Source organism: Podarcis muralis, chromosome 2, assembly GCF_964188315.1.
Source record: "Podarcis muralis chromosome 2, rPodMur119.hap1.1, whole genome shotgun sequence".
Lineage (NCBI taxonomy): Eukaryota > Metazoa > Chordata > Lepidosauria > Squamata > Lacertidae > Podarcis > Podarcis muralis.
The window spans coordinates 111748817-111775665 of NC_135656.1; the positions used below are offsets into that span (position 1 = coordinate 111748817).

Here is a 26849-nt window from a genome sequence, read left to right on the forward strand (position 1 = left end):
TCCCAGGGCTCACTAGGAAGAGGGACTGATGGTTAGACTGCTCTGGAAACTGTCGCTCTGTAAGGGGTTTCCAAAGAACTCTTTGCACCTTTAACAAGCCGCAGCTCCCAGGTTTCTGGAGTAAGCCATGATTGTTTGCAGCGGCATGGTACTGCGTCAAATGTATGGTGTGGGTAAGGCCTTGGTCTACTCTGAGTAGGACTTGGTTGGCTACAACCCCTTTGCAATAAAATAAAATTACCGTATGTTTTGCTCTATAAGACTCACTTTTTCCCTCCTAAAAAGTAAGGGGAAACGTGTGTGCATCTTATGGAGCGAATGCAGGCTGCGCAGCTATCCCAGAAGCCCGAACAGCCGCCGGAGCACGATTTCCGTTCTCATCCTGAAGCAAAGTTCTTAACTCGAGGTACTATTTCTGGGTTAGCGGAGTCTGTAACCTGAAGCGCCTGTAACCTGAAGCGTATGTAACCCGAGGTACTCAGAAACCCAGCCAGACAGGCGGGGTATGAATAATATATGATTATTATTATTGAGAGAGGAGCTGCCCAGCTTTGAGATAGTAGCTAAACAACCAGAAGGGAAGGAGCAGCTGGGCAATACATCAATCGAGAGTGGGGGGGAACCCCTCCCTCCCCCAAACTTGGAGGTCCAAGTGTGTCAGAGTTTGCTGCGGAAATCGCAAGGAGTCAGAGCAGGCAACTAATGTCTTTGTAGAGAGTTGTCCGTTTGTGCTTGTAACAGAATGCCGTAATAAAAGGACTATAAATCTACCAAATGCTCGTTAATTCTTATCGGTGAGCCACTGGAAGGGAGAGGGAAAACTCCCATACTTGCCACTGTTCAACAAACCCACTCTACCCCCCGACTTTTTTGTGATAAGAGAAGTGATAGGGGGAAGTTCACTGGAAAGTGTGGGACAATATTTTCTTTCTGCAATGTCACCCAATCTCCCTGCGAATAAATGAGAGTGGATGTTCAATAAGCAGCTGACGTCATCTAATCTCCTGGCAAACTTTGCACAGGCTTGCCATAAACAAATCCGGGCCGATGTTTTATAAACAGGCCGTTTTGAACTGAACATGGTGTTCGCTTCAGATTATTTCACAACCGGCTGTTTGCGCAGGTTCTTTTTAGGGTGGTGTTTACTTTGCCCGGCCAGAGAAGAATCTCATGACCTCTGGAAGTCATGGGGAATTAGCCTGCATTGGCTAATTACGACATGCTCTGTTATTTTGCATCATGTGCTCTGCTGCTGTTCGCTCTGGAGGTGAGGCAAAGAGGTACAAAGGACATTGAGGTCCTGAAAGCACCCAATCTGGGCTGTGTCACATGATTCAAGGTTTGTTTTGTAAACTACTTGGTGAAGGCAATGTACCCTGAAAGGTGGATAAGATATTTCTTAAAAGTTCCCTCCTCCGGCAGTTTCTGAAGTTTCACAAGGCACCAGCCACAAATGATCAAGTCAGAATTTGTACCCTTGAGGTCTAGCAACCTCAAGGTTAGATTGCTGCAATGCGTTCTACGTAGGGCTGCCTCTGAAGACGGTTTGGAAACTTCAGATGGTGCAGAATTCAGGGGCCAGAATGCTCACCAGAGCAGGATGGTTTGAGCATATCACACCGATCCTGGTCCAATTGTGCTGGCTATCGATTAGTTTCCGGGCCCTATTCAAAGTGCTGGTTTTGACCTATAAAGCCTTAAACAGCTCAGGACCGCAATACCTCAAGGACCGCCTCTTTCCATATGAACCTTCCTGAGATCATCTTCTGAGGCCCTTCTTTGTGTGTCTCCTCCCCCAGAGGTCCGGAGGGTGTCAACACAAGAATGGGGCCTTTTCTGTGGTGGCTCCCTGTCTGTGGAATGCTCTCCCCAGGGAAGTTCGCCTGGTGTCTTCATTATACACCTTTAGGCGCCAGGCAAAAAAGTTCCTCTTTAACCAGGCATTTGGTTGATCTGATTTACATCCTATGCCCTTTTAAAATGTGTTATTTGGGGGGGGGGTATTGGGTTGCTGTTTTTATTTTTATTAGGTATTTTGTGGTTTTATATCTTGATTTTATTCTGTGAACTGCCCTGAGACCCCTGGGTACAGGGCAGTATATAAATTCAATGTATTGTTATTGTTTAATGAAGGTTAATTTTGGAAGGAGTTTGGGTCCGGGGTTGGCCCAAGATGTTTTGCTGCTGCAGGCAAGATGCCCTGATACCAACACCTCACAGATTCCCCATCAGCAGATCTGGGTCCCCACCCCATCCCCTTGTGATAGGAATTCTGAAGTCTTAAGGTAAAGGTAAAGGTCCCCCTGCCCGTATGGGCCAGTCTTGACAGACTCTAGGGTTGTGCGCCCATCTCACTCAAGAGGCCGGGGCCAGCGCTGTCCGGAGACACTTCCGGGTCACGTGGCCAGCGTGACATCGCTGCTCTGGCGAGCCAGAGCCGCACACGGAAACGCCGTTTACCTTCCCGCTAGTAAGCGGTCTCTATTTATCTACCTGCACTTGGGGGTGCTTTCGAACTGCTAGGTTGGCAGGCGCTGGGACCGAGCAATGGGAGCGCACCCCGCCGCGGGGATTCGAACCGCTGACCTTTTGATCGGCAAGCCCTAGGCGCTGAGGTTTTTACCCACAGCGCCACCCGCGTCCCTCTGAGGTCTTAGATACATGTTAAATGTTCATAAGTGTACTAACTAAGCACGTACATAGATCAGCACAGGAAGACCGACCTGGAACCATTTTTAATTCCGAAACTGTTCCAAAGTGACCAAATGTTTTCTCTGCAAGGTCAAAGGAAAATGGAAAAGCCTCCCCATTGTCTTTTCCTTCACAAATCCTGTCTTAAGGGTATGTCTGCGTTTGAATAGGGTGTGAGCCCAGGAACTAAGTATTTATCATTACAAAAGACTGGCCAGGCTCCCCAGGCAATCCAATCAAGTAACCTGCCAGACAGGAGATAAACAAGGACAGGAGAAAAACAACATTCAAATTTCTGTTTTAGACCGCCTTTTCTGTGATGTAGGTATGATGTATCTGGGGATGGTCTTAGGTTACACCCCTTCTGTGATATATGTATGATGTTTCTGGGGGGTGGTCTTGATCTACAGGGTGGCAATTTCAAAAGTCTTTATAAGGCCTTGCGTGCCATTGTTCTGAGTTCCTCCTCCTCTCCTGCGTGTGGTGAGTGAGGACACTGTTGCAAGAGATCAGTAAAGATCAGGCTTACTAGCTGCTTTGCTTCTCAATATTCTCTGGTTGGCCTCTGTTATTCTCTCCTACCAATAGGGAACCTACGTAAGGACTCTATATGGGCTCTTGGATACCCCATAAGGGAAAAGGGCATTTTTTGTTTACAACACCCTCCTTGCCCCCGCTGTCACAGCTATGCTGCTGCCAGCCCTGCCACCATAACTGCACTTGCACCTGTGCTGCTGCCACGATGCAGCGGTGAGGGCAACGAGGCTGTGTTTGTTGCACAGGGGAAACCCTGGCGTGACTGGCAGCAGCTCAACAGTGGGGGCGAGGAGAGGGCAGGGCTCGGATCCACTGCCTGAAGCAAATGGCTGCACCTCGCCTAACGCATGGGCTGGCCTTGGTTGAATCTTGTGCAACTCATTTCTGCACTCATGTAGGATGACATTTGTTATAAGAATTCTAAGGTCTGTAGTACCCAGACTGTAAAGGGAAAGGTAAAGGGACCCCTGACCATTAGGTCCAGTCATGACCGACTCTGGGGTTGCGGCGCTCATCCCGCTTTATTGGCTGAGGGAGCCGGCGTACAGCTTCCGGGTCATGTGGCCAGCATGACCAAGCCGCTTCTGGCGAACCAGAGCAGCACACGGAAATGCCGTTTACCTTCCCGCTGGAGTGGTACCTATTAATCTACTTGCACTTTGACGTGCTTTTGAACTGCTAGGTTGGCAGGAGCAGGGACCGAGCAACGGGCGCTCACCCCGTCGCGGGGATTTGAACCACTGACCTGATTGGCAAGCCCTAGGCTCAGTGGTTTAACGCACAGCGCCACCCGCATCCCACCCAGACTGTAACAGAAGCTTTTTCATGTATGCAACTACAGCGGCAAAAATGCTACTTGCCCCCAAATGGAAAGAAGTAGAAGTCCCAGCAAAGGAAGAATGGATACAAAAACTTGTGGAATATTCAGAAATGGCCAAACTTACCGGAAAAATAAGAAGTCAACAAACTTTTTTTTTTTTTAATTCTCTTTATTTATTTCACACACACTTCCAAAAAAGATACAAACAAAAAAGGAAAAAGAAAACCAGAACATCGAATATCAAAACCATCATTACATAAAAAAGATAATGGCTATTAAAAAGTTAACAAATAAAACATAGATGTTATTCTTCAATTCAATTCCTATTCTTCTTCTTTGTTTCTATAAAACTTTAATAGTCTACAAACTTTTAATAAAAAGAATGGAAATGGTTTATTGAATATTTACAGACAAATTGTAAACAGATAAGAACATTGGCAGGATTATTGTAATAATCTGCAGGTTCACATGAGTATATATTTAAAGTAGATGAATCAATGAACAAATTAAGTTAATTTGAATATGCAGAAGGTATTAAAAACCAAATTTAAGGAACCGCAGGAAGAGGGGGAAGGAAGTCAAGTTTTGAAATGTTAAAACGACTGTAAAACTATTGAAATGTATAAACCAGAAATTCATAAATTAAATAAAAAAATCTAAGGTCTCAAATATAGACTAAATGTTCATGAATGTACAAGGCAAATGCATACATAAGTATATAAACCATGTGTCTGAAATAGTACAGGAGAGGAATCCTGAAGCCATTTTGAGTCTCCCAAATGGACCTCAAATATTTCTCTGGAAGGAGGAAGGAAATGGGAAAAGCTTTCCAATTGTCTTTGGACTGTAGGGGCTTACACCTCCCTTTTCAAATACCGTCCGGCAAGTACTATATCTGTTAAGCTGACCAAACTATCAATATGAGAAAGAGATTCAGGAACTAAGTATTTACCATCTCAAAGAAATGACCAGGCTACCCAGAAAATGAAATCAAGTAAGGCATTATCAGGTATCTTGGCAGACAGGAGAGAAGCAACATTCTCAAATTTCTGCTGGAGTCTGTCTCCTTCTATGATGTATGCATGATGTTTTGAGGGGTGGTCTTGGGCTACAGGGTGGGCAGTTTTCAAAGTCTTTATAGGGCAGGGGTAGGCAACCTAAGGCCCGGGGGCCGGATGTGGCCCAATCGCCTTCTCAATCCAGCCCGCAGATGGTCTGGGAATCAGTGTGTTTTTACATGAGTAGAATGTGCGCTTTTATTTCAAATGCACCTCTGGGTTATTTGTGGGGCCTGCCTGGTGTTTTTACATGAGTAGAATGTGTACTTTTATTTAAAATGTATCTCTAGGTTATTTGTGAAGCATAGGAATTCGTTCGTGTGTTTTCCCCCCACATGAAAGGAGGGGAGAGAACCCTGTTGCAACAGAAAAACCAAGATCTGCCTTGCTTTCTATGGATCTTGCCTCCATCCATTCATCTCTGACCAGTCATGGACTAAGGGGACTCAGTCCCTTGGGGAGTTGGGCAGCAAAAGCCAACTCCCCTATTTTTTCTATAACACCTTGAATCGTCATGAATACCCTCTGCCCTGCTCATTAGACTGGGATCTCTGCTTTGCCTCTGGGAGGGTTGATCGACTGCCTGTGGTCAGCATGGTTGTTTTTCTGGTAAAAAGGTTCAAATACATAGAAACAGGCTTTTTAGAAACGAGGAAATTCTGGGCTTCCCCACCATCTAATTTCCCTTTGGCCGTAAGCAATATTGCCTCTGAGTTGTTTTCTGTGTGGGCTTTCCTGTTTCCCTTGAAGTCTCCTTCCTCGCTCTAGCCATGCTGGACTCAAAAATACCCCCTGTGGCAGCATTAGCATAACAGCTGTCAACTTACAGATTTGAAAATAAGGGACCAGCAGCCTCGAAAATAAGGGATTTTTCAAACAGAGGTATGTCAACTTCTGAGCCCCACTGAGCCAAAGGCAGAAAGCCCAGCCAGCAGCCAAACAAAGCCTCAAGCGGTGGTTCCCATAGCGCAGCAACCCGGCAAAGGGGATGCAGCAAGGAAAACCACCGTCACCTCTCCGCTGGGAAGCGCTGAGCAAAGGCGAGTCCCCAGGCAACATAGCCGATTTGATCAGCACAAGGCATGCAAGCTCCACCCCCCATTTGTTCTTAGACTCCTTATTGGGTGAGCAACGCAGCAAAGCAACACATCCATATGTTAGCATCCATATCAGGAACCTGTGGCTCTCCATATGTTGTTGGACTCCATCTCCCACCAGCCCCTTCCAGTATGGCCAGTAGTGAAGGGTGATGGGAGCTGTGGTCCAACAACATAGTAATCTGTGCCCAACTGCTTCACAAAAGCATACACATTTTAAGGAATGCATGAGATCTCCCTTCTAGTAAGACAGATGGCCATATCTAGCTATGTGACACTGATGCCGAAATCCAGCATAGCCTGAGCTCTGCGAGTGCAGCTTTCTCCCGACTGAAGTGCAGAGTGTTTGAGGACTGGGACATTCGCAGGGAAACCAAAATGCTTGTTTACAAAGCTATTGTACTAACAACCTTACTGTATGCTTGTGAAACATGGACCACTTATAAACGCCATCTCCAACTCCTCGAAAGATTCCATCAACGGTGTCTCCGAAAATTTTTACACAGGCGAGCTACCGGTAATGCCAGTGTACTGGAAGAAGCAAAGATCACCAGTGTTGAAGCAATGATTGTTCAACAGCAACTTAGTTGGACTGGTCATGTTGTGCGAATGCCTGATGACCGTCTTCCAAAGCAACTGCTATATTCCGAACTTAAAAATGGAAAGCGTAATGCTGGTGGTCAACAAAAGAGGTTTAAAGACTGTCTCAAGGCAAATTTTTAAAAATGTAGTATAAACTCCAACAATTGGGAAACACTTGCCTGCGAGTGCTCCAGTTGGAGAACAGCCTTTACCAAAGGTGTCATGGGCTTTGAAGACACTCCGACTCAGGATGCAAGGGAGAAACGTGCTAGGAGGAAGGCACAATTGGCAAATCCACACCGTGATCAACTCCCACCCGGAAACCAATGTCCCCACTGTGGAAGGACGTGTGGATACAGAATTGGCCCCCACAGTCACTTACGGACTCATTGTTAAAACCGTGTTTATGGAAGACAATCTTACTCGGCTACAAGTGATCGCCAAAGAAGAAGAAGATGATTGGAAGCTGAAATGCAGTAGAATGGAAACTGCATTGCATGGGGCAAGCACAAATTGGAAGGGAATCCGAACTGATGGAAGCTGCAGTTGAGGAACACCTGGAGGACTGCAGGTTCCCCATTCCTGCCTGAGCTGCTCTCTCCACCTTGCCAGCTCAGATACCAGCAAAGGGCAGTGATGAGCAGAGAATAATAATTATAATTATAATAATTTATTATTTATACCCCGCCCATCTGGCTGGGCTTCCCCAGCCACTCTGGGCGGCTTCAAAAAAATATTAAAATATTGTAATACAGTGGTACCTCGGGTTACATACGCTTCGGGTTACAGACTCCGCTAACCCAGAAATAGTGCTTCAGGTTAAGAACTTTGCTTCAGGGTGAGAACAGAAATCGTGCTCTGGCAGCGCAGTGGCAGCAGGAGGCCCCATTAGCTAAAGTGGTGCTTCAGGTTAAGAACAGTTTCAGGTTAAGAACGGACCTCCGGAACGAATTAAGTACTTAACCCAAGGTACCACTGTACATCAAACATTAAAAGCTTCCCTAAACAGGGCTGCCTTCACATGTCTTCTAAAAGTCTGGTAGTTGTTCTCTTTGACATCTGGTGGGAGGGTGTTCCACAGGGCGGGTGCCACTACCGAGAAGGCCCTCTGCCTGGTTCCCTGTAACTTAGCTTCTCGCAGCGAGGGAACCACCAGAAGGCCCTCGGCGCTGGACCTCAGTGTCCGGGCAGAATGATGGGGGTGGAGATGCTCCTTCAGATATACTGGACCGAGGCCGTTTAGGGCTTTAAAGGTCAGCACCAACACTTGTGCTCAGAAACGTACTGGTCATCTAGGGGGTGGAGTGGGGGGGGGGGCTCACACACGCTTGCCTCTGTTGCTACACGCCTGGACACACTTGATGTAATATGCCCCACTGAAATTGGCTTTAGGTTGCACAGCTTTTTGACTTGGGACGCAGAGAGGAAGGCGCTTAGGGGGCTGGGATGTGGGAGGCACAGAGCAGAGTGGAAACAGCCTCACTGGTCCAGAGAGGCGATGTTTTTCCCCTGCACTGTTGACCAACAAAGCCCGGAGCTGAGTTCTCACACAATGGGGAAGTGAAAGCAGGGCAGGCAATGTTCCCTGGCTTGTCTTTTCCGGCAGAACCAGATGTTCTGCTGCAGCCGGCGGAGCGGTGGCGATGATGACGCTGAAAAAGTGAAATTCCACGTTAGAGAGCCCCGGAGTTGGGCTGACAGGCACCAAGGTGGCTGGTAAAGCTGACCCAGCAATTGGGGAACTCTCTGGCGAGCGTCTGAGAAGCCAAAATTCCCCTTTGCTGCATTGGGAGGAATGAGAAGCTGAAAACCCAGGAGGTGGCTCAGGCCTGGTGAAGGGGCCCCGGGGCCCGAGAGGAGAGACTCGACTCCAACTTCCATCAGCCCCAGCCATCGTAGCTGATATTCAGGGAGTTGTAGTCCTGCAACCTCTGGAATGTCCCCATTCCCCTGGTCACAACTATGCCCCAAAAGAATCCCTTAACAAGCTACAGTTAAAAAGCACCATCCCACCCACTATTACACAACAGACATAATGGTTTAAAATGGTTATAATAAAAAAAAATTCTCCAAAAGCTAATGAAATGCCTGAGGAAAGTGTTCTGCAATCAGGGAGCCACCACTTTAAAGGCCCCGGGCACCATTTGGAGGAACTCCAGGATATAGAATCATGGAATTATAATCATAGAGTTGGAAGGGACCCAAAGGCCATCTAGTTCAACCCCCTGCAATGCAGGAATAATAATAATAATAATAATAATAATAATAATAATAATAATAATAATAATAATAATTTATTTATACCCTGGCCATCTGGGCGGCTTCCAACAAAACACTAAAATACAATAACCTATTAAACATTAAAAGCTTACCTAAACAGGGCTGCCTTTAGATGTCTTCTAAAAGTTTGGTAGTTGTTTTTCTCTTTGACATCTGGTAGGAGGGCGTTCCACAGGGTGGGCGCCACTACCGAGAAGGCCCTTTGCCTGGTTCCCTGTAACTTGGCTTCTCGCAGCGAGGGAAGTGCCAGAAGGCCCTCGGCGCTGGACCTCAGTGGCAGAACGATGGGGGTGGAGACGCTCCTTCAGGTATACTGGACCGAGGGCTTTAAAGGTCAGCACCAACACTTTGAATTGTGCTCGGAAACATACTGGGAGCCAATGTAGGTCTTTCGAGACCGGTGTTATGTGGTCTCTGCGGCTGCTCCCAGTCACCAGTCTAGCTGCCGCAATCTGGATTAGTTGTAGTTTCCGGGTCACTTTCAAAGGTAGCCCCACGTAGAGCGCATTGCAGTAGTCCAAGCGAGAGATAACTAGAGCATGCACCACTCTGGCGAGACAGTCTGCGGGCAGGTAAGGTCTCATCTTGTATACCAGATGGAGCTGGTAAACAGCTGCCCTGGACACAGAATTGACCTGCGCCTCCATGGACAGCTGTGAGTCCAGAATGACTCCCAGGCCACACACCTGGTCCTTCAGGGGCACAGTTACCCCATTCAGGACCAAGGAGTCCTCCACACCCGCCTGCCCCCTGTCCCCCAGGCCACTTTCCTCCCTTTGCAAAACCCCAAAATGTTAAAGGGCATTGAGGTTAGTAGATCAGTCACTTTCTTAATCGTATTACGTCATCCAGAGGGGGCAAAGCCCAAGAAATGAAATTGAAAACAGGTTCTGGGGCAGAGCTTGGCCTCTTGTAATCCTCGAGTATGGCGCCTGGTGCGTAATCAGTTCCCACAGATCTGCCAGAATCGCTTCCATGCTGCATCTTTTGGGAATTTCTCAAATGTAAACGCACACCCCTAGAGATGATTCATCGCCTGCCTGTCCCATAATTTCCCAACAGCCTCAGAGAGCTGCTCGGCTGGTCTGAACAGATACAAGAGCTTAGTCGAAGCCCTAGGGAGGAAAGGGTGGTTGTATGTATTTCAGGGGTGCGGGGTGTGTGTGTGTGTGGACCATGTGCTGTTGCTGATTGAGCAACCAGAACGCTTTCCATTTCTTCCCTGACTGGCAGGGAGAGACCAACATTTCATTGCCCATCTTTGCATTTCTGTTTCCAATCCGGTTTTCTTCCGACACACATCCATGACACAGCCAAACTCATCAGTTATTGTACTGTAAGGTGACTCACTATTTTCTAATATTTGCTTGTGGCGATGGCCACATTTGGGGGTGGTAGTGAACTGTCCCTTTTCTGCATTGTGTGGTTTGGCTCGCTTTCTTTTCATTGTTGTTATTATTAAGATTCTATGGAAGCTTTTTCATGATACAATAAGATAAAAGAAATCGACCTGAATAAAAACAAAAGCAGAGAGAGGGAGAAGGAAATGCAGAGCCCTCTCTCTTAAGCCTTGTCTCACACAGAAAGCTCTCACCTGAGGCCTGTCCATTCTTCTCTCAGTCTCACCCTGAAAGGTTGTCTCTGCCCTGGGTCCAAACCCACCACCTTCACATGTGTGTAATCCTTGGAACTCAAAAATGGCCCAGAGCAGAGGACACCAAAAGAAAACAGCGGGGGGGGGGGGGGAATCATAGAATCATAGAGTTGGAATGGCTAGAAGAAAGAAGAGAAGAGACGAGAAAAGAGAAGAGAAGAGAAGAGAAGAGAAGAGAAGAGAAGAGAAGAGAAGAGAAGAGAAGAGAAGACTTCTGATTTTCCCTTGCTTTCATAAGCCACCTGAAGGTATTTTGGCATAGGAATTATCTTGCTGGATCAGCACAAGATCCATTCAGCCCAGAATCGATTCAGTGGACACTCAGTTAGTTACGTCTAGGAAATTGAGATAGTGATGTACAGAAGTGAGAGCTGGACCACAAAGAAGGCTGATTGCCAAAGAACTGATGCCTTTGAATTCTGGTGCTGGAGGAGACTCTTGAGAGTCCCATGGACTGCAAGAAGATCAAACCTCTCCATTCTGAAGGAAATCAGCCCTGAGTGCTCACTGGAAGGACAGATCGTGAAGCTGAGACTCCAAGACTTTGGCCACCTCATGAGAAGAGAAGATTCCCTGGAAAAGACACTGATGTAGGGAAAGATGGAGGGCACAAGGAGAAGGGGACGACAGAGGACGAGATGGTTGGACAGTGTTCTTGAAGCTACCAGCATGAGTTTGACCAAGCTGCGGGAAGCAGTGGAAGACAGGAGTGCCTGGCGTGCTCTGGTCCATGGGGTCACGAAGAGACGGACACGACTAAACAACTAAACAACAAAAGGAAACCGAGAAACAGTTGGAGGGAATGTTCTTCCCCTGTGGTCTGTGGCATCTTTGAGTAGGGTGGGATGTGTTGGGCTTGCCTTTCTACAGATGTGTTTTCTGGTTCTTATTCCACTTTGGTTTTCATCGTTGGCTTTAAGTTTTGTACACCTGGGTTACTTTTGTGGAAAGAGCAACAAGGCCTACCTTCTAGGAGTAGGAGAATACAAGCTTGCTCCACCTTTCATGTGCAGCCTGTGAGATATTTCAAGATGGCTGTTGTCCCGCAGGAAACACAAACCTGGGTTAAACCTTGCCTGCAACCCTAGGGCGCTGCTCAGAGATAAGGATGGCATGTAACACCGGGATTCCCCTGTGCTTAGCAGCGCCACCCGTGAACTCAGCGACCTCACCTCTGGCACCTGACTCAGATAATGTACCAATGTCAAAAAGTGATCCATATGGGCTTTTCCAGACTTTTCAGATTTTCACTGCAACAGAAAGCATTGCTTACTCATTTCTGCTGCTCAGGTCTTGCCTGGGCATGTTCCGCTCAAGTTTAGAGTTGCATTTTTGCTGTAAGAACATTTCACCTTTCCCAGCACTTGAAGTGCGATGTTTCGTACTGTGGGAGACGGACGGACACACAGCTTTCCCCCTGAACTGTTGCCAGTTGATCGATGTGGCAATGCGAAGACAACTAGGGGAAATGCTACTAGATATCACTTGCGATGGGGAGGCCAGAGGGTCGTAGCTCAGTGGTAGAGCACCTGCTTCTCATGAAGAATGTCGTGGGTTCAATCCCCGGTGCCTCTAGATAGGGCTGGAAGGCACCCTGGCCTGAACTCCTGAATCCGCTGCCGCTCAGGCAGCACTGAGCTACTGGGGTCAGTGTTCTGGCTTGGTAGAATGTAGGCAGCTTCCTGTGCTTGATAAGTGCATAACTTTTCAACAACTTAATTGGATTGACTCATCCCTCTCCTGCTTGGAGTGGGGATCTCTGCAGGCAGCTATGAATGCACTCCCTAAAGCAACTTTTACCTGGCTTCCTCCAGGCCTCATAAAATTTGTAATCAAGGTGTGGTTAAAAAGATTCCCCGCATTGCCGCTTGCAGGAAAACGAACGTGTCAATTAATTATTTGCTTATTATGTGTACAGTGGTACCTCAGGTTACAGACACTTCAGGTTACAGACTCCGCTAACTCAGAAATAGTACCTCAGGTTGAGAACTTTACCTCAGGATGAGAACAGAAATCACACGGCGGCATCGGGAGGCCCCATTAGCTAAAGTGGTACCTCAGGTTAAGAACAGTTTCAGGTTGAGAACGGACCTCTGGAACAAATTCTTAACCCAAGGTACCACTGTATTGAGTGCCTCCCCCACCCTGTTTTGTCATCACGACATCCCTATGAGGTAGAGAGAGAGAGAGAGAGAGAGAGAGAGAGACCCAAGGCTGCTCGGTCAACTTTATAGCTGAGGGGGGATTTGAACCTCGCTTTCCCTGGGCATAGTCTGAGGCTGCGAACACAACACACTCCACCCCCACCCCAGGAACTGTAATTAGTTAAGGGTGCTGAGAATTGTAGCTCTGTGAGGAGTACAGTTCCCAGGATTTTTTTGGGAGGGGGGAGCCATGTACTTTAAATGTATGGTGTGGTACACAGCCTGACATTCTCTCCATTACACTACAGGGGTACATGAGAAAGTACAGTCGTCGTCGTCGTTGTTGTTTAGTCATTTAGTCGTGTCCGACTCTTCGTGACCCCATGGACCAGAGCACGCCAGGCACCTCTGTCCTCCACTGCCTCCCGCAGTTTGGTCAAAAAAGTACAGTCAGCCCGCATTTAATCCCGGCCTTGGGATTTTCAGCGTAATATCCAGTTTGCACAATGAAATATGCTTCTGGGGGATGTGTGGGTCCCATGAACACAGACGTTTCTTTCTTCCTTTATCTGCCAATAGAAATTATGTTGGCCCGCCCCATTCTGTCCTTCTGTGGGGTGAATGGATGAAGGAATTGCCATGTATGCCAACCTTGAGCTTTTTAGGGGAAAGGTAAGAAACAATGGCAGTGTCCCCCACTCGTTCTCAAAGAAATGCCATTTTAAAGACCATGTTTCCTTGGTCTAAGTCACCCACCCAAAGCTGCTGTTATATATTTTACCTCTTACATCTTTCCCTAACTCTTCTGCCAACGAGCTCAGGGAGTGCCCTCAAGATGCTTTTGGACTGCACCTTCCATCAGCATCAGGAGGTGTGAAAGCGCCCTGGCCTTTACAGGCTACGTAGATGCCACTAGCTTGAAAGACACCAAGGTCGTGTCTGTACTGCAGTACACACCAGAGAGGGGGATGTCTTCACCTGATGTAGGTAGGTAGCCGTGTTGGTCTGACGCAGTCAAAATATATTAAAAAAAAGTATCTGAAGTGTATCTGAAGAAGTGTGCATGCACACGAAAGCTTATACCAAAAACAAACTTAGTTGGTCTCTACAACTGATTGGTTCAAAATTGGGAAAGGAGTACGACAAGGCTGCATATTGTCTCCCTGCTTATATAACTTATATGCAGAATTCATCATGCGAAAGGCTGGGCTGGATGAATCCCAAGCCGGAATTAAGATTGCCGGAAGAAATATCAACAACCTCAGATATGCAGACGACACAACCTTGATGGCAGAAAGCGAGGAGGAATTAAAGAACCTTTTAATGAGGGTGAAAGAGGAGAGCGCAAAATATGGTCTGAAGCTCAACATCAAAAAAACGAAGATCAAGGCCACTGGGCCCATCACCTCCTGGCAAATAGACGGGGAAGAAATGGAGGCAGTGAGAGATTTTACTTTCTTGGGCTCCATGATCACTGCAGATGGTGACAGTAGCCACGAAATTAAAAGACGCCTGCTTCTTGGGAGAAAAGCAATGACAAACCTAGACAGCAGCATCTTAAAAAGCAGAGACATCACCTTGCCAACAAAGGTCTGTATAGTTCAAGCTATGGTTTTCCCAGTAGTGATGTATGGAAGTGAGATCTGGACCAAAAAGAAGGCTGATCGCCGAAGAATTGATGCTTTTGAATTATGGTGCTGGAGGAGACTCTTGAGAGTCCCATGGACTGCAAGAAGATCAAACCTCTCCATTCTGAAGGAAATCAGCCTGAGTGCTCACGGGAAGGACAGATCCTGAAGCTGAGGCTCCAATACTTTGGCCACCTCATGAGAAGAGAAGACTCCTTGGAAAAGAGCCTGATGTTGGGAAAGATGGAGGGCACAAGGAGAAGGGGACGACAGAGGACGAGATGGTTGGACAGTGTTCTCGAAGCTACCAGCATGAGTTTGACCAAACTGTGGGAGGCAATGGAAGACAGAAGTGCCTGGTGTGCTCTGGTCCAGGGGGTCACGAAGAGTCGGACACGACTAAACAACAACAGTCACTTACAGACTCACTTTTAAAACTGTGTTTATGGAAGACAATCTTACTCAGCTACAAGTGATCGCCAAAGAAGAAGATCTTTCAGAATGGAAATTGTCATTACAGTGGTACCTCGGGTTAAGTACTTAATTCGTTCCGGAGGTCCGTTCTTAACCTGAAACTGTTCTTAACCTGAAGCACCCCTTTAGCTAATGGGGCCTCCTGCTGCTGCCGCGCCACCGGAGTACGATTTCTGTTCTTATCCTGAAGCAAAGTTCTTAACCTGAAGAACTATTTCTGGGTTAGTGGAGTGTGTAACCTGAAGCGTATGTAACCCGAGGTACCACTGTATTATTATTAAAAGGACATCTTGCAGTGTGTGAGTGTGCTTTAAATCTTTGTATGACTCTGTAAATCCTTCAAGCACCATATAGAATCATAGAGTTGGAAGAGACCACAAGGGCCATCGAGTCCAACCCCCTGCCAAGCAGGAAACACCATCAGAGCACTCCTGACATATGGTTGTCAAGCCTCTGCTTAAAGACCTCCAAAGACGGAGACTCCACCACACTCCTTGGCAGCAAATTCCACTGTCGAACAGCTCTTACTGTCAGGAAGTTCTTCCTAATGTTTAGGTGGAATCTTCTTTCTTGTAGTTTGGATCCATTGCTCCGTGTCCGCTTCTCTGGAGCAGCAGAAAACAACCTTTCTCCCTCCTCTATATGACATCCTTTTATATATTTGAACATGGCTATCATATCACCCCTTAGCCTCTTCTCCAGGCTAAACATGCCCAGCTCCCTTAGCCGTTCCTCATAAGGCATCGTTTCCAGGCCTTTGACCATTTTGGTTGTCCTCCTCTGGACACGTTCCAGTTTGTCAGTGTCCTTCTTGAACTGTGGTGCCCAGAACTGGACACAGTACTCCAGGTGAGGTCTGACCAGAGCAGAATACAGTGGCACTATTACTTCCCTTGATCTAGATGCTATACTCCTATTGATGAGGCCCAGAATTGCATTGGCTTTTTTAGCTGCCGCGTCACACTGTTGGCTCATGTCAAGTTTGTGGTCAACCAAGACTCCTAGATCCTTTTCACATGTACTGCTCTCAAGCCAGGTGTCACCCATCTTGTATTTGTGCCTCTCATTTTTTTTTGCCCAAGTGCAATACTTTACATTTCTCCCTGTTAAAATTCAGGGGATAACACTATCCCCTAAGCTCACGATGCTGAGGCAAGTTAAGCAAGAGAGGGGCGCCCGCCTGCATTTCTGGAAAGGCACCAGCTGCTCTCCTCACGGTTTTCCTTTCTGTTTCCAAAGCGCTGTCCCTTCCCGTAACAAATAATAATAATAACAACAGTATTCCCCTGCGCAATTTCTCCTCACGCCGGCCCAGTGTGCCTTTTCCCTCTCTCCCCAGCCCCTTGCGTTTTCGCAATCCCTTCCCGCGCTTTCCCTCCCCTCAGCCTCAACTCTCCTCAGAGGCATTTCCCGCGCCGAGCCCGCCGGGGCCCGGCTCTCCTGGTGGCGCGCGCGCGCGCGCGCACAGAACTGCGTCACCCCGTTGACCCGCAGCTGGCACGTTCGGGGAGAATCTCTGGTGACTCAGCGGCGGGATTCCCTCGCGCGCCCTTCTCTGACTCACGCCCGTCCCGTCCCATAAAAGCCTCGCGCCGGCTGCTGCCTGCCAGACTCATTTTTCCCCCTTCCTCTCCTGGTCGCTTTTCGTGTGGATCTTATTTTCTCTCTCTCGGGACTGAAGGTAGAGCGAAGCCCACGTTGGCAAGGATGGGAAAGCAGCGGGGCTCCGTGATGCCCGTGGATCTGCTGGGCAACGCCGGGTTGCTCTGCCAGGCGTGCGGGTTCCTCCTCTGCAACCCACAGCAAGCCGAGTGTGGGCACCGCTACTGCAGGGGATGCGTGAAGAGGCTGTTCAGGTCAGTGGCAAAAAAAAAGTGCTCCCGGGCTGTTTAAGGGCGATTCCCCTGATTCGCGATTCCCCCTCTCCATGATGTTGCTAGACTACAGGTCCCATCATCCGTGATCATCTGTCATGCTCATGGGAGTTGGAGTCCCCTAATCGTAGCTGGAGGGACGCGGGTGGCGCTATGGGTTGAACCACAGAGCCTAGGACTTTGCGATCAGAAGGTCGGCCGTTCGGCGACAGGCGACGGGGTGAGCTCCCGTTGCTCGGTCCCAGCTCCTGCCAACCTAGCAGTTCAAAAGCATGTCAAAGTGCAAGTAGATCAATAGGTACCGCTCCGGCGGGAAGGTAAATGGCGTTTCCGTGCGCTACTCTCGTTCGCCAGAAGTGGCTTAGTCATGCTGGCCACATGACCCAGAGGCTGTACGCCGGCTCCCTTGGCCAGTAAAGCGAGATGAGCGCCGCAACCCCAGAGTCGGTCACGACTGGACCTAATGGTCAGGGGTCCCTTTACCTTTACCTTTAGTTGTAGCTGGAGGCTTCTCAGATGTTAGGGTCACCTGTCCAGGATTCGTGGGGCTTAGAATAACAGAATCGTGGAGTTGGAAGGGACCCTGAGGGGCATCATCTAGTCCAGGCTTCCTCAACCTCGGCCCTCCAGATGTTTTGAGACAAGAATTCCCATCATCCATGCTAGCTAGGGATCATGGGAGTTGTAGGCCAAAAACATCTGGAGGGCCGAGGTTGAGGAAGCCTGATCTAGTCCATCCTGTAGTAAGGCAGGGATCTTTCCCCCAACGTGGGGCTCAAACCTTTGACCCTGAGATTAAGAGTCTCACGCTCTACTGACTGAGCTATAACTACATTCATTGGCATTTAATGGGCAAGCCAGATCAGCTTCCTTCATCTTAAAGGGTTAGCTGGATAAATCGATCTCCTATCTTCTTGCCTACCTTCTGGTTATGATGGGCATATAGAAATTGCCCCAATACCAGCTGTGGGGGAGCACCAGTGGGAGGGGGCTGCTGCCTTCCTGCCCCTTTTTGTGTGGGTCTCTGAAGCATCTGATTGAACACTCTGGGAAATCGAAGGCGATGGACCCTTGGCCTGACCCTGGCTCTTCTTGTGTTTTGCATTTCCTGGGAACGAAGCATCCACTTTTATTGGACTTAGTGTTTTTAGGCTGCAACCCGTTAATTGGTCGGGGGCCACTTTCAATGGGCAACGACAGATTTGTGATGCGTTCTAGAAACGTAATTTAAAAAGAAGACCCACTTTGTTTCTTTTAATAGGATCAGGGTGTGTGAGAGTCAGGTTTCTCTCCAGTTTGCAATATTTCAGTTTGCTTTTCTCAGGGAGTGGGGATAGATGCCAAGCCATATTGGCACAGCTGTGTTTATTCCTCGAGCACCTCAAATGTTGTTGTTGTTGTCATATTCTGATTCAGCTGTGCTTGTGCGTAAGCAAGATGTTGACGCGTGGTAGTCTAGGGGGCCTGTGGCTCTTGAATTATGCTGGTGGCAGGTGATGGCTTGCAGCGTTTGTAAATCTGAGCTGCGCTAAAGCGTCTTGGGGAGCCGATTCCACTCTTCAGTATCCACAAGAGCTTCTGAACCCTCTGTCCTTATGCACCCCACTTCATCTCCTGGAAAACTGTTCCCCAAAGGCGCCGGATATGCTTAAGACGGCCCTGAGCTCCCTTGGTGATCTTGAGCCACTCAGTTCAGCCTTAACTATCTCACATAATTGTTGCGGGAATAAAAGAGGGGCCCAGATAGAGAACCATTACGCACGCTGCCCTGAGCTTCATGGACAAGTGCAGTATATAATTGTGACAAATGAGTATAATGCACAGTATCCACAATACTAATGACTTAACCAATGGATGGCATTAATCTCGATGATGAACGGCTGCTTCGCATATGTGGGGAGGAAGAATAAGTTAGCAGAGGACACAAGGAGGAGAAGATGGAAGTAGTTATGTTTCAAATGCATCAAATACGTGTGTCTTTTATTTTCAGTTGGGGTTTTTTTAATGCAGATGTGTATTATTAATTATTATTAATTATTGAATTTATATACCGCCCTATACCCTATTCCCTGGCAGGGTGGGTGGGGTGTATATTTAATGAATAGAATTTGGAGGGTGTATTTGAAAGAGAGAGGGAGAAAGAGATTCAAAATGTAGTTTTCAGAGGGGGGAAGCCCATGTTAGTAGTGCCTTGCAGGAAAAGAGGCTTGTGGTGCCTTTAAAGAATAGAAAATTTATTACGACATAAGCTTATCGTGGGTTACGCCCCCTTTCTGTTTCTCAGGGTTCATCCTGCTCAATTTTCTGTCCTCTTTCTCCCCACAGGGACACAGACAGGGTGGCCTGCCGGACTTGTAAGAAGGGACTGAGCCCCAAACAGGTGAGTTGTAGTAACATGATGTTCTGGAACCAGAGTCGTTTGGGTTTTCCTGGACTTTTGGTTCTTAAAGCGATATGTTGTTGTTGCCATCTTGGCAAATCCCAGTCAATCACTTTTGGACTCTGTTTTGCGGAAAGCAACGAACAAATTTAACAAGAAGAAAATGATAATAAGACCAGTCAGTCTCAGCCCCAAATAGCAAGAAACCCATAAATGAATGGTCACTAAATTCCCTCTCACTAAATTCACTAAATTCCCTCTAAGAGCCAAGGCATGGTTCAGGTATGGATGTTACCTGGCGCTGCCCTGTGATCAACCTCATCCCCTAGCATGGGTCACACCTGTGTTGCCATCCTCTTTTAAAAACAGGAACTAAAGAGAAACACAAGATATAGAAAGGGAGAAAATGAGAGAGAGGTGTGTGATGAAATCCAGAAAGGCTCCATAAGTAGAAAAGCTGAGAGGGTTTATTTAAAGAATCTGTTGCACTCCCTTCGCTGCTGCTTGACAACCTACTCCTTTCAGCATTTTCTCATTTTCTGTATGACTATGAAGGCCAGAAATCTCGCCCTCCTGTCTACTAGGAACATGGTACAAGAGAAACATAGACAGCAAATGAGGAACGGCTAAGGGAGCTGGGCATGTTTAGCCTGGAGAAGAGGAGGTTAAGGGGTGATATGATAGCCATGTTCAAATATATAAAAGGATGTCATATAGAGGAGGGAGAAAGGTTGTTTTCTGCTGCTCCAGAGAAGCGGACACGGAGCAATGGATCCAAACTACAAGAAAGAAGATTCCACCTAAACATTAGGAAGAACTTCCTGACAGTAAGAGCTGTTTGACAGTGGAATTTGCTGCCAAGGAGTGTGGTGGAGTCTCCTTCTTTGGAGGTCTTTAAGCAGAGGCTTGACAACCATATGTCAGGAGTGCTCTGATGCTGTTTCCTGCTTGGCAGGGGGTTGGACTCGATGGCCCTTGTGGTCTATTCCAACTCTATGATTCTATGATTCTATTCTATGAAACAGAAAAACAGAAAAATACAACTGCCGCCCTAGAGAGGGAAGTGGGAATCAGTATTTGCGGTGCCTGCTTTTCAGCACTGACCATGCACTTTGCCATAATTTGAGGGCGATGCGTTTAAGGCAGACTTCGCCAACTTGGTGCCCACCTGGTCTGCAGGGGCTGATGGGAGTTGTAGTTTGAAACATTAGTCTGGCACCTGGTCAGCAAAGGATGGTTAGAGGTAATGTGTACAGTGGTACCTCTGGATGTGAACAGGATCCATTCCGGAGCCCCGTTCGCATCTTGAAGCGAATGCAACCCGCGTCTGCGCGGGCTGCGAGTCAGCGTTTCTGCGCATGCATGTGACGTTGTTTTGAGCGTCTGCGCATGTGCGAGCGGCGAAACCGTTACTTCCGGGTCGCTGCGGAGCGTAACCTGAAAACGCTCAACCTGAAGCATATTTAACCCGAGGTATGACTGTAGTGAGTAATGACGTGGGTGGTGCTGTGGGTTAAACCACAGAGCCTAGGCCTTGCCGATCAGAAGGTTGGCGGTTTGAATCCCCGCAACAGAGTGAGCTCCTGTTGCTCGGTCCCTGCTCCTGCCCACCTAGCAGTTCGAAAGCACGTCAAAGTGCAAGTAGACCAATAGGTACCACTCTGGCAGGAAGGTAAATGGCATTTCCGTGCGCTGCTCTGGTTCGCCAGAAGTGGTTTAGTCATGCTGGCCACATGACCCGGAAGCTGTATGCCGGCTCATCTCACAGTAAAGCGAGATGTGTGCTGCAACCCCAGAGTCATCTGCGACTGAACCTAATGGCCAGGGGTCCCTTTACCTTTTTTTATGACTGTAGTGTATTGGTAGAGGTAACTGTGACAGGTCAGAATCGGCGGCCAACATATTGACTCCTTCTTTTCTCTCTCTCTCTCTCCAGTTCCACGCTGACAAAGCGGCAGAGAACGACGCTCTAGCCACACAAGTTGCCTGCCCGAATTTTGACTGCGCTTGGACGGGGACCCTGAAATCGTACCAGGTACAGTGGTTTTAAATGAAGAGAATCGCTTCCTTCTCCCTGCCGATACGCAGTGCACATGACCAGGGATGAAACAGGAGCACAAAGCTCTTAGGGTGCCCTCTTGTGGCAATTGCAGGCATTTGACAAAACACATGCAAAACAGTTGGAGGAAACTGCGACTGGAGGAAAAGGAGAAAGAAGTCCATATTTGAGCTGTGCTAATATTATTGATCTGACTCTTCCTTCTGCGATCCTGTTCAGGGTTCTAGCCAGCCAGTTGCTCCAGTGTTCCATTTTTTTCTTTTGCAACTTGCTGTTCTATTATGTTGTGAACGGCCCTGAGAGCTGCAGATTAAGGGCAGTATACAAATTTAATAAAAACAAGGAAACAAATAATTCTGTGGCAACAGAGCACATTCAGTACTTCCATATTTATTTATTTATTTTGTAAAACCTCAGGGTTCTCCCACAGAATGGAGCCATTCTAAGTGCATTTCTGTCGGCAGCACTCGCCACCTAAGTTTGCTTTTAGAGGGAGGCGATAATAATAATTTTGATTGGTTTTTGTAATTGAAAATTAATTTTTAAAAAATTATTTATTTTTTTAAAAGAATAATTATGATCAGTTCAATTGGGACTCCAGTAAAACAATAGGCTGCAAACTGAATAAATGAAAAAAAACAAACCAATAATTTGTAGAATCGTTACTGCATTCGTTTTGAGGTTCATGAGCATGGCTCATGATGTTTAGATATTTTGATAGTTTTATCACTTGTGCGTTTGATATTCCTGGACTCCTTTGGGAAAAAGCATGGGATATAATTTAATTATTATTATTATTATTATTATTATTATTATTATTATTATTATTATTATTATTATTTCATAGCCCCATTCAGAGGACAGTCCAAACCAAATTAATTTAAAACAATAGGCTGCAAACTGAAGAAATGAAAAACAACAACAATAATTTGTATCCATAAGACAATGATAATAAAGCAGAGTTAGGAATTCCTTAAAGGCATGTCTTACCACCCTCATCAAAATGCTGTTCCCAACAACAGAAAGCGATACAAAGCCAGGATGTTTTGTAGCGTATAGATATGCCTTTTGAAGGCTTCAGAACACGAGGTAATCTAGGATCCTGCAGTCGGCAGCAAACAACCTTTGCTCATTTTTCTGGCCTTGTTCTTTTGCTTTAGGAGCACGCTTGCCCCCCTGTGGCCCAGCCCGGAACCCCAAAGAAGGCTCCCCTGGCCCTTGGAGATCAAAACGTTGAAGAGATAGAACCCTGCTGGAGTGTCAATAGCACAGTCATGGTAAGTCACCTCAAGAGAACCTGCATTGTGAGGGTATATAAACCAAGCTCAGGGCCCGTTGTGGGCCTGCGCCCAGAAATGGAGCAATATGCCCTGGTGGGAACCCCTGTAAACCCTCTCCTCTCTCTCTCTCTCTCTCCCTAGGGTGGCCCTTCCATGAACGTGGAAGCCGTCCAGATGCGGGTGGAGGCCTTGGAGCTGACGGTGGTGTCTCTGCGCCGACAGCTGAACAGCCAGGCGGCTGCGGTGAAGTCCCTCCAGCGCTGCTGCTCCCACTACGAGAAGCTCTTGAGGGCCTCTCAGGAAGTGTGCGCCATGGCGAAAGCGTCTGGAGAACCAGCGTCGCCGGAGCTGGCCAGCACCGACGGGACCTTGGTGTGGAAGGTGGAGAACTTCTCCAAACTCCAGAAGGATGCCAAAGCCGGGAAGAAGCGTTCCATTTACTCCCCGGCCTTTGCCACTCATCCATTCGGGTACCATCTCTGCGTCCGGCTCTACCCCGACGGAGATGGCATTGGCCAGGGGGGCCACGTCTCGCTTTTCCTCGCCTTGGCCAAGGGGCCCTACGACGACGTCCTGCCCTGGCCTTTCCGGCAGAAGGTCACCTTCTCCCTCTTGGACCCCACGCGGAGGAAGTCCCCCGTGATGGATACCTTCCTCCCGGATCCCCACAGCGTCTCCTTCCACCAGCCGCGCCAGAGGCTCAACGTGGCCAGCGGGAGTCCCCTCTTCGTCAGCCATCTTGAGATTCCTGCTTACCTCAAAGACGACACGCTCTACCTCAAAGTAGTGGTGGATAATGCAGGGATGGAAATCTGAGGACGGGAGACACTGGGGCAAGAGAACAGGGTTATTCTCTGTTCTCTCAGTCACACTTTAGTGGTTTTTCCCTTCTCCCAAAGGCCTTTTAACTATTTTTGAAGATCTTCACCTCTTGTCATCAAATCCCTCCCCCTTTCTCCACACCACCAATTGTGTCCGCTACAATTCCCATTCTGAAATGGGCCGTGAACTACCTCTCTAGGAAACCTAAATCTTCACATAATAGTGCTGTGGATCGTGCAATATCCATCCCTCATCCAAACTCAGGTGGAATTTTTTAGGCTTTGTTATTTCCCCCCTACTTCTTAAGAGTTGCTGATAAATGTATGGAAAATGGTGGAGTGTCTGGATTGGCCTTTCAGAGGTCTTGAGTGTGGTACACTGTAACGCAAACACTGACCACTGGGTACCATCGATTGCGTAATTTATTCAAGTTGCAGAATTGGAGTTTTCATACTCGGCTGCTTCGAAACTTTTAAAAATGCAATTCACTGGAAAAGACGCAGAAGGCCTGAAGATTTTCTTTCGATGCCTCATCTCAATGCCATCCCACTCTGCAGTTTGCGAGTGATTGGGGAGCTGCAAATTTAGAATTTGTTACCGCTGTGGAGTTTGCTGCGTATGTTTGTGTTTTCCTGCTGCAGCTCAGCAGGCTACAGTTGAAAGTGATGTTTTGAAATATTATATATTTGTATTTATTGTTAATCAGTTCTACTGCACTTTTTAAAGACAAGGGGGATTTGCAATAATAATTGAGGATTGTTTCCTCGAACATGACAGGTTTTTTTTCTACCTCGCTTACTTATTTATTGATGAGAATGTTGGTATTTATTATGGAAATTGAAATATTAAAACATTATTTATTCAACGGATGGCTGCTTATGCTGGTTTGTTGAGAGGGTGGGGGAAAATATGCCTAGGGAAGTAATAAGAGTAAATAATAATTTTCCCAACCTTCACTTATGGTCACAGGGTGGGACACAAGAACATTAAAAACAGTTTTAAAACAACTTACAAACCCAGAAATTGTAGGGATTAACCATATACTCGGTGGAGAAAAAGGTGGGATGTACATTCAATAGGAAAGCTCTTTAAGGGACGCGAGTGGCGCTGTGGGTTCAACCACAGAGCCTAGGACTTGCCGATCAGAAGGTCAGCGGTTCGAATCCCCGCGACGGGGTGAGCTCCCGTTGCTTGGTCCTTGCTCCTGCCAACCTAGCAGTTCAAAAGCACGTCAAAGTGCAAGTAGATAAATAGGTACCACTCCAGCGGGAAGGTAAACGGTGTTTCCATGCATTGCTCTGGTTCGTCAGAAGCAGCTTAGTCCTGCTGGCCACATGACCCGGAAGCTGTATGCCATCTTCCTCGGCCAATAAAGCGAGATGAGCGCCACAACCCCAGAGTCGGCCACGACTGGACCTAATGGTCAGGGGTCCCCTTACCTTTATAAAAGTATATATCTCAAGTGTCAAAAGCCAGGTTAAAGAGGTACGTCCTCAGCATTTGCCCAAAGCTGTATTGAATAATGGAGATACCAGATGCACCTCTGTCTGCATACCAGGGCAGTGAGGCAAACTTTGAGGAGACAGCAGTGCTCTCTGAAACCCATTAATCAGGGGTCAGCAAACTCTTTCAGCAGGGGGCCAGTCCACTGTCCCTCAGACCTTGTGGGGGGGCCCAGACTATATTTTGAAGGGAAAAAATGAACAAATTCCTATGCCCCACAAATAAGCCAGAGATGCATTTTAAATAAAAGGACAAACAACACCAACAACATAATAAATAAATAAATAATAAAATAATAAAATAATAAAAAAAATTATTTATACCCTGCCCTCCACAGCCAAGACCGGGCTCAGGGCGGCTAACACCAGGTATAAAAACAATTGATTAAAATGCAACTTAAAAACAAGATTAAAACACAAGATTAAAATGCAGCCTCATTTCAGTAGAAACTCAAATCAAAAACTTTTTGGGGATGAAAATGTCAAATCTTCACCAAGGCCAACTATCCAGACTTGTCCTACATGGGCCAGAAAAAAGCCAGTAAAGTCCCCAAATAGGAGTTCCATCACAGAAGGAGAAAAGGAAAAAGGAAAGAAGGGAAGGGAATCAAATTGATTCCAAGCCAAAGGCCAGGCGGAACAACTCTGTCTTACAGGCCCTGTGGAAAGAAATCAGATCCTGCAGGGCCCTGGTATCATGAGACAGAGCGTTCCACCAGGCCGGAGCCAGTGCTGAGAAGGCCCTGGCTCTGGTTGAGGCTAATCTAACTTCCTTAGGGCCCAGGACCACTAGGGTGTTGCTATTTATGGACCTTGAGGCTCTCCGTGGGGCATGCCTGGAGAGGCGGTCCTGTAGGTACGAGAATCCTAGGCTCATCATGTAACAACACGCTGATTCCCAGACTGTCTGCGGGCTGGATTGAGAAGGCGATTGGGCTGGATCCAGCCCCCGGGCCTTAGGTTGCCTACCCATGCCATCAATCTTCCACCTGCAACTTTGGCAACTCCACAATGTCCTGGACCAGAGAGCCCCCTAGAGGCCACCGCTTGTTTCCATGGCCAGACATATGCAATGTTGGTGTTGTTGGCATCCGTCTGCCTCCAGAGACAATGGAGTGCACCTCCAGGGGAGAAGTCAAACCGCTGTGTTGCAAGGACCGAAGTGGTGTCCCTGGGGCGCAAGTCTGGGCAGTGTGTTAGGAGGTCCTGGGCTACCCAGACGATGACCCCCTTCTCGGCCTCACTGTCATGCACTGGCTGGATGCAGAGGAGTGGAGGGGGGAGGCACTGTCAGGAGTTCGGCCTACACTCGAGTAGGACCCTGGTAGAGACATATGCCCGACTGGCATGTTCTCTCCCTCCTGGTCGATCGTTCAGGAGCTTCAAAAGCTTTCTTCTGCCTGAACATCACAGCGAACGATGCCAAGCGACCAGCACACTTAGGGATCCACAGAGTTTGTGCATGGCTTGCATGACAGACCTAAGCAACTCAGCATTTTGGCTAATCTACTTTATTTACATATAAACACACATGCGAAACCCAGCCAGATGTGCGGGGTATAAATAAATTATTATTATTATTGTTATTATTATTGATGGCTCAGAGTTGTTGAGCTTTGTGGGGGGAATTGTTGAGTTTTTTTTAGGAGGGGGGATTGCCAAAAATCGCTCACCAACACACAGTGAAAAATCCACCTCTCGGCCAATCACCCGCCCCATTGCAGCAGCAGCAGCAAATCAACTCCAAACCTTGACGCAGCAACCAATAACACGCCCTATAGCCACTGACAGCTGCAGCAGCAACCAATCAAATGTCCATCCTATGCATAAGATGTATAAGATGACCCCAACTTTTAATCATTATTATTAAAGGAAAAAACCCTAGTCTTATACATGGAAAAGTACGGTATTTTAGGAGGGGCAGGCTTTATGTTGGGGGGCAGAAGAAAGTGATATGTGATGGACAT

The 26849-nt window shown here is 47.5% G+C and overlaps 1 protein-coding gene across 1 annotated transcript; it reads left to right on the plus strand.

The window, feature by feature from the left end:
• Positions 1-16526: 16526 nt before the first annotated feature.
• Positions 16527-24249, plus strand: LOC114592055 (TNF receptor-associated factor 2-like). The gene is made up of 5 exons (XM_028719888.2): positions 16527-16821; positions 19165-19219; positions 21156-21254; positions 22439-22555; positions 22700-24249. Exons 1-5 carry the CDS (start codon positions 16673-16675, stop codon positions 23372-23374), a joined length of 1095 nt encoding a protein of 364 aa, XP_028575721.2. The 5' UTR covers positions 16527-16672; the 3' UTR covers positions 23375-24249.
• Positions 24250-26849: the final 2600 nt, after the last annotated feature.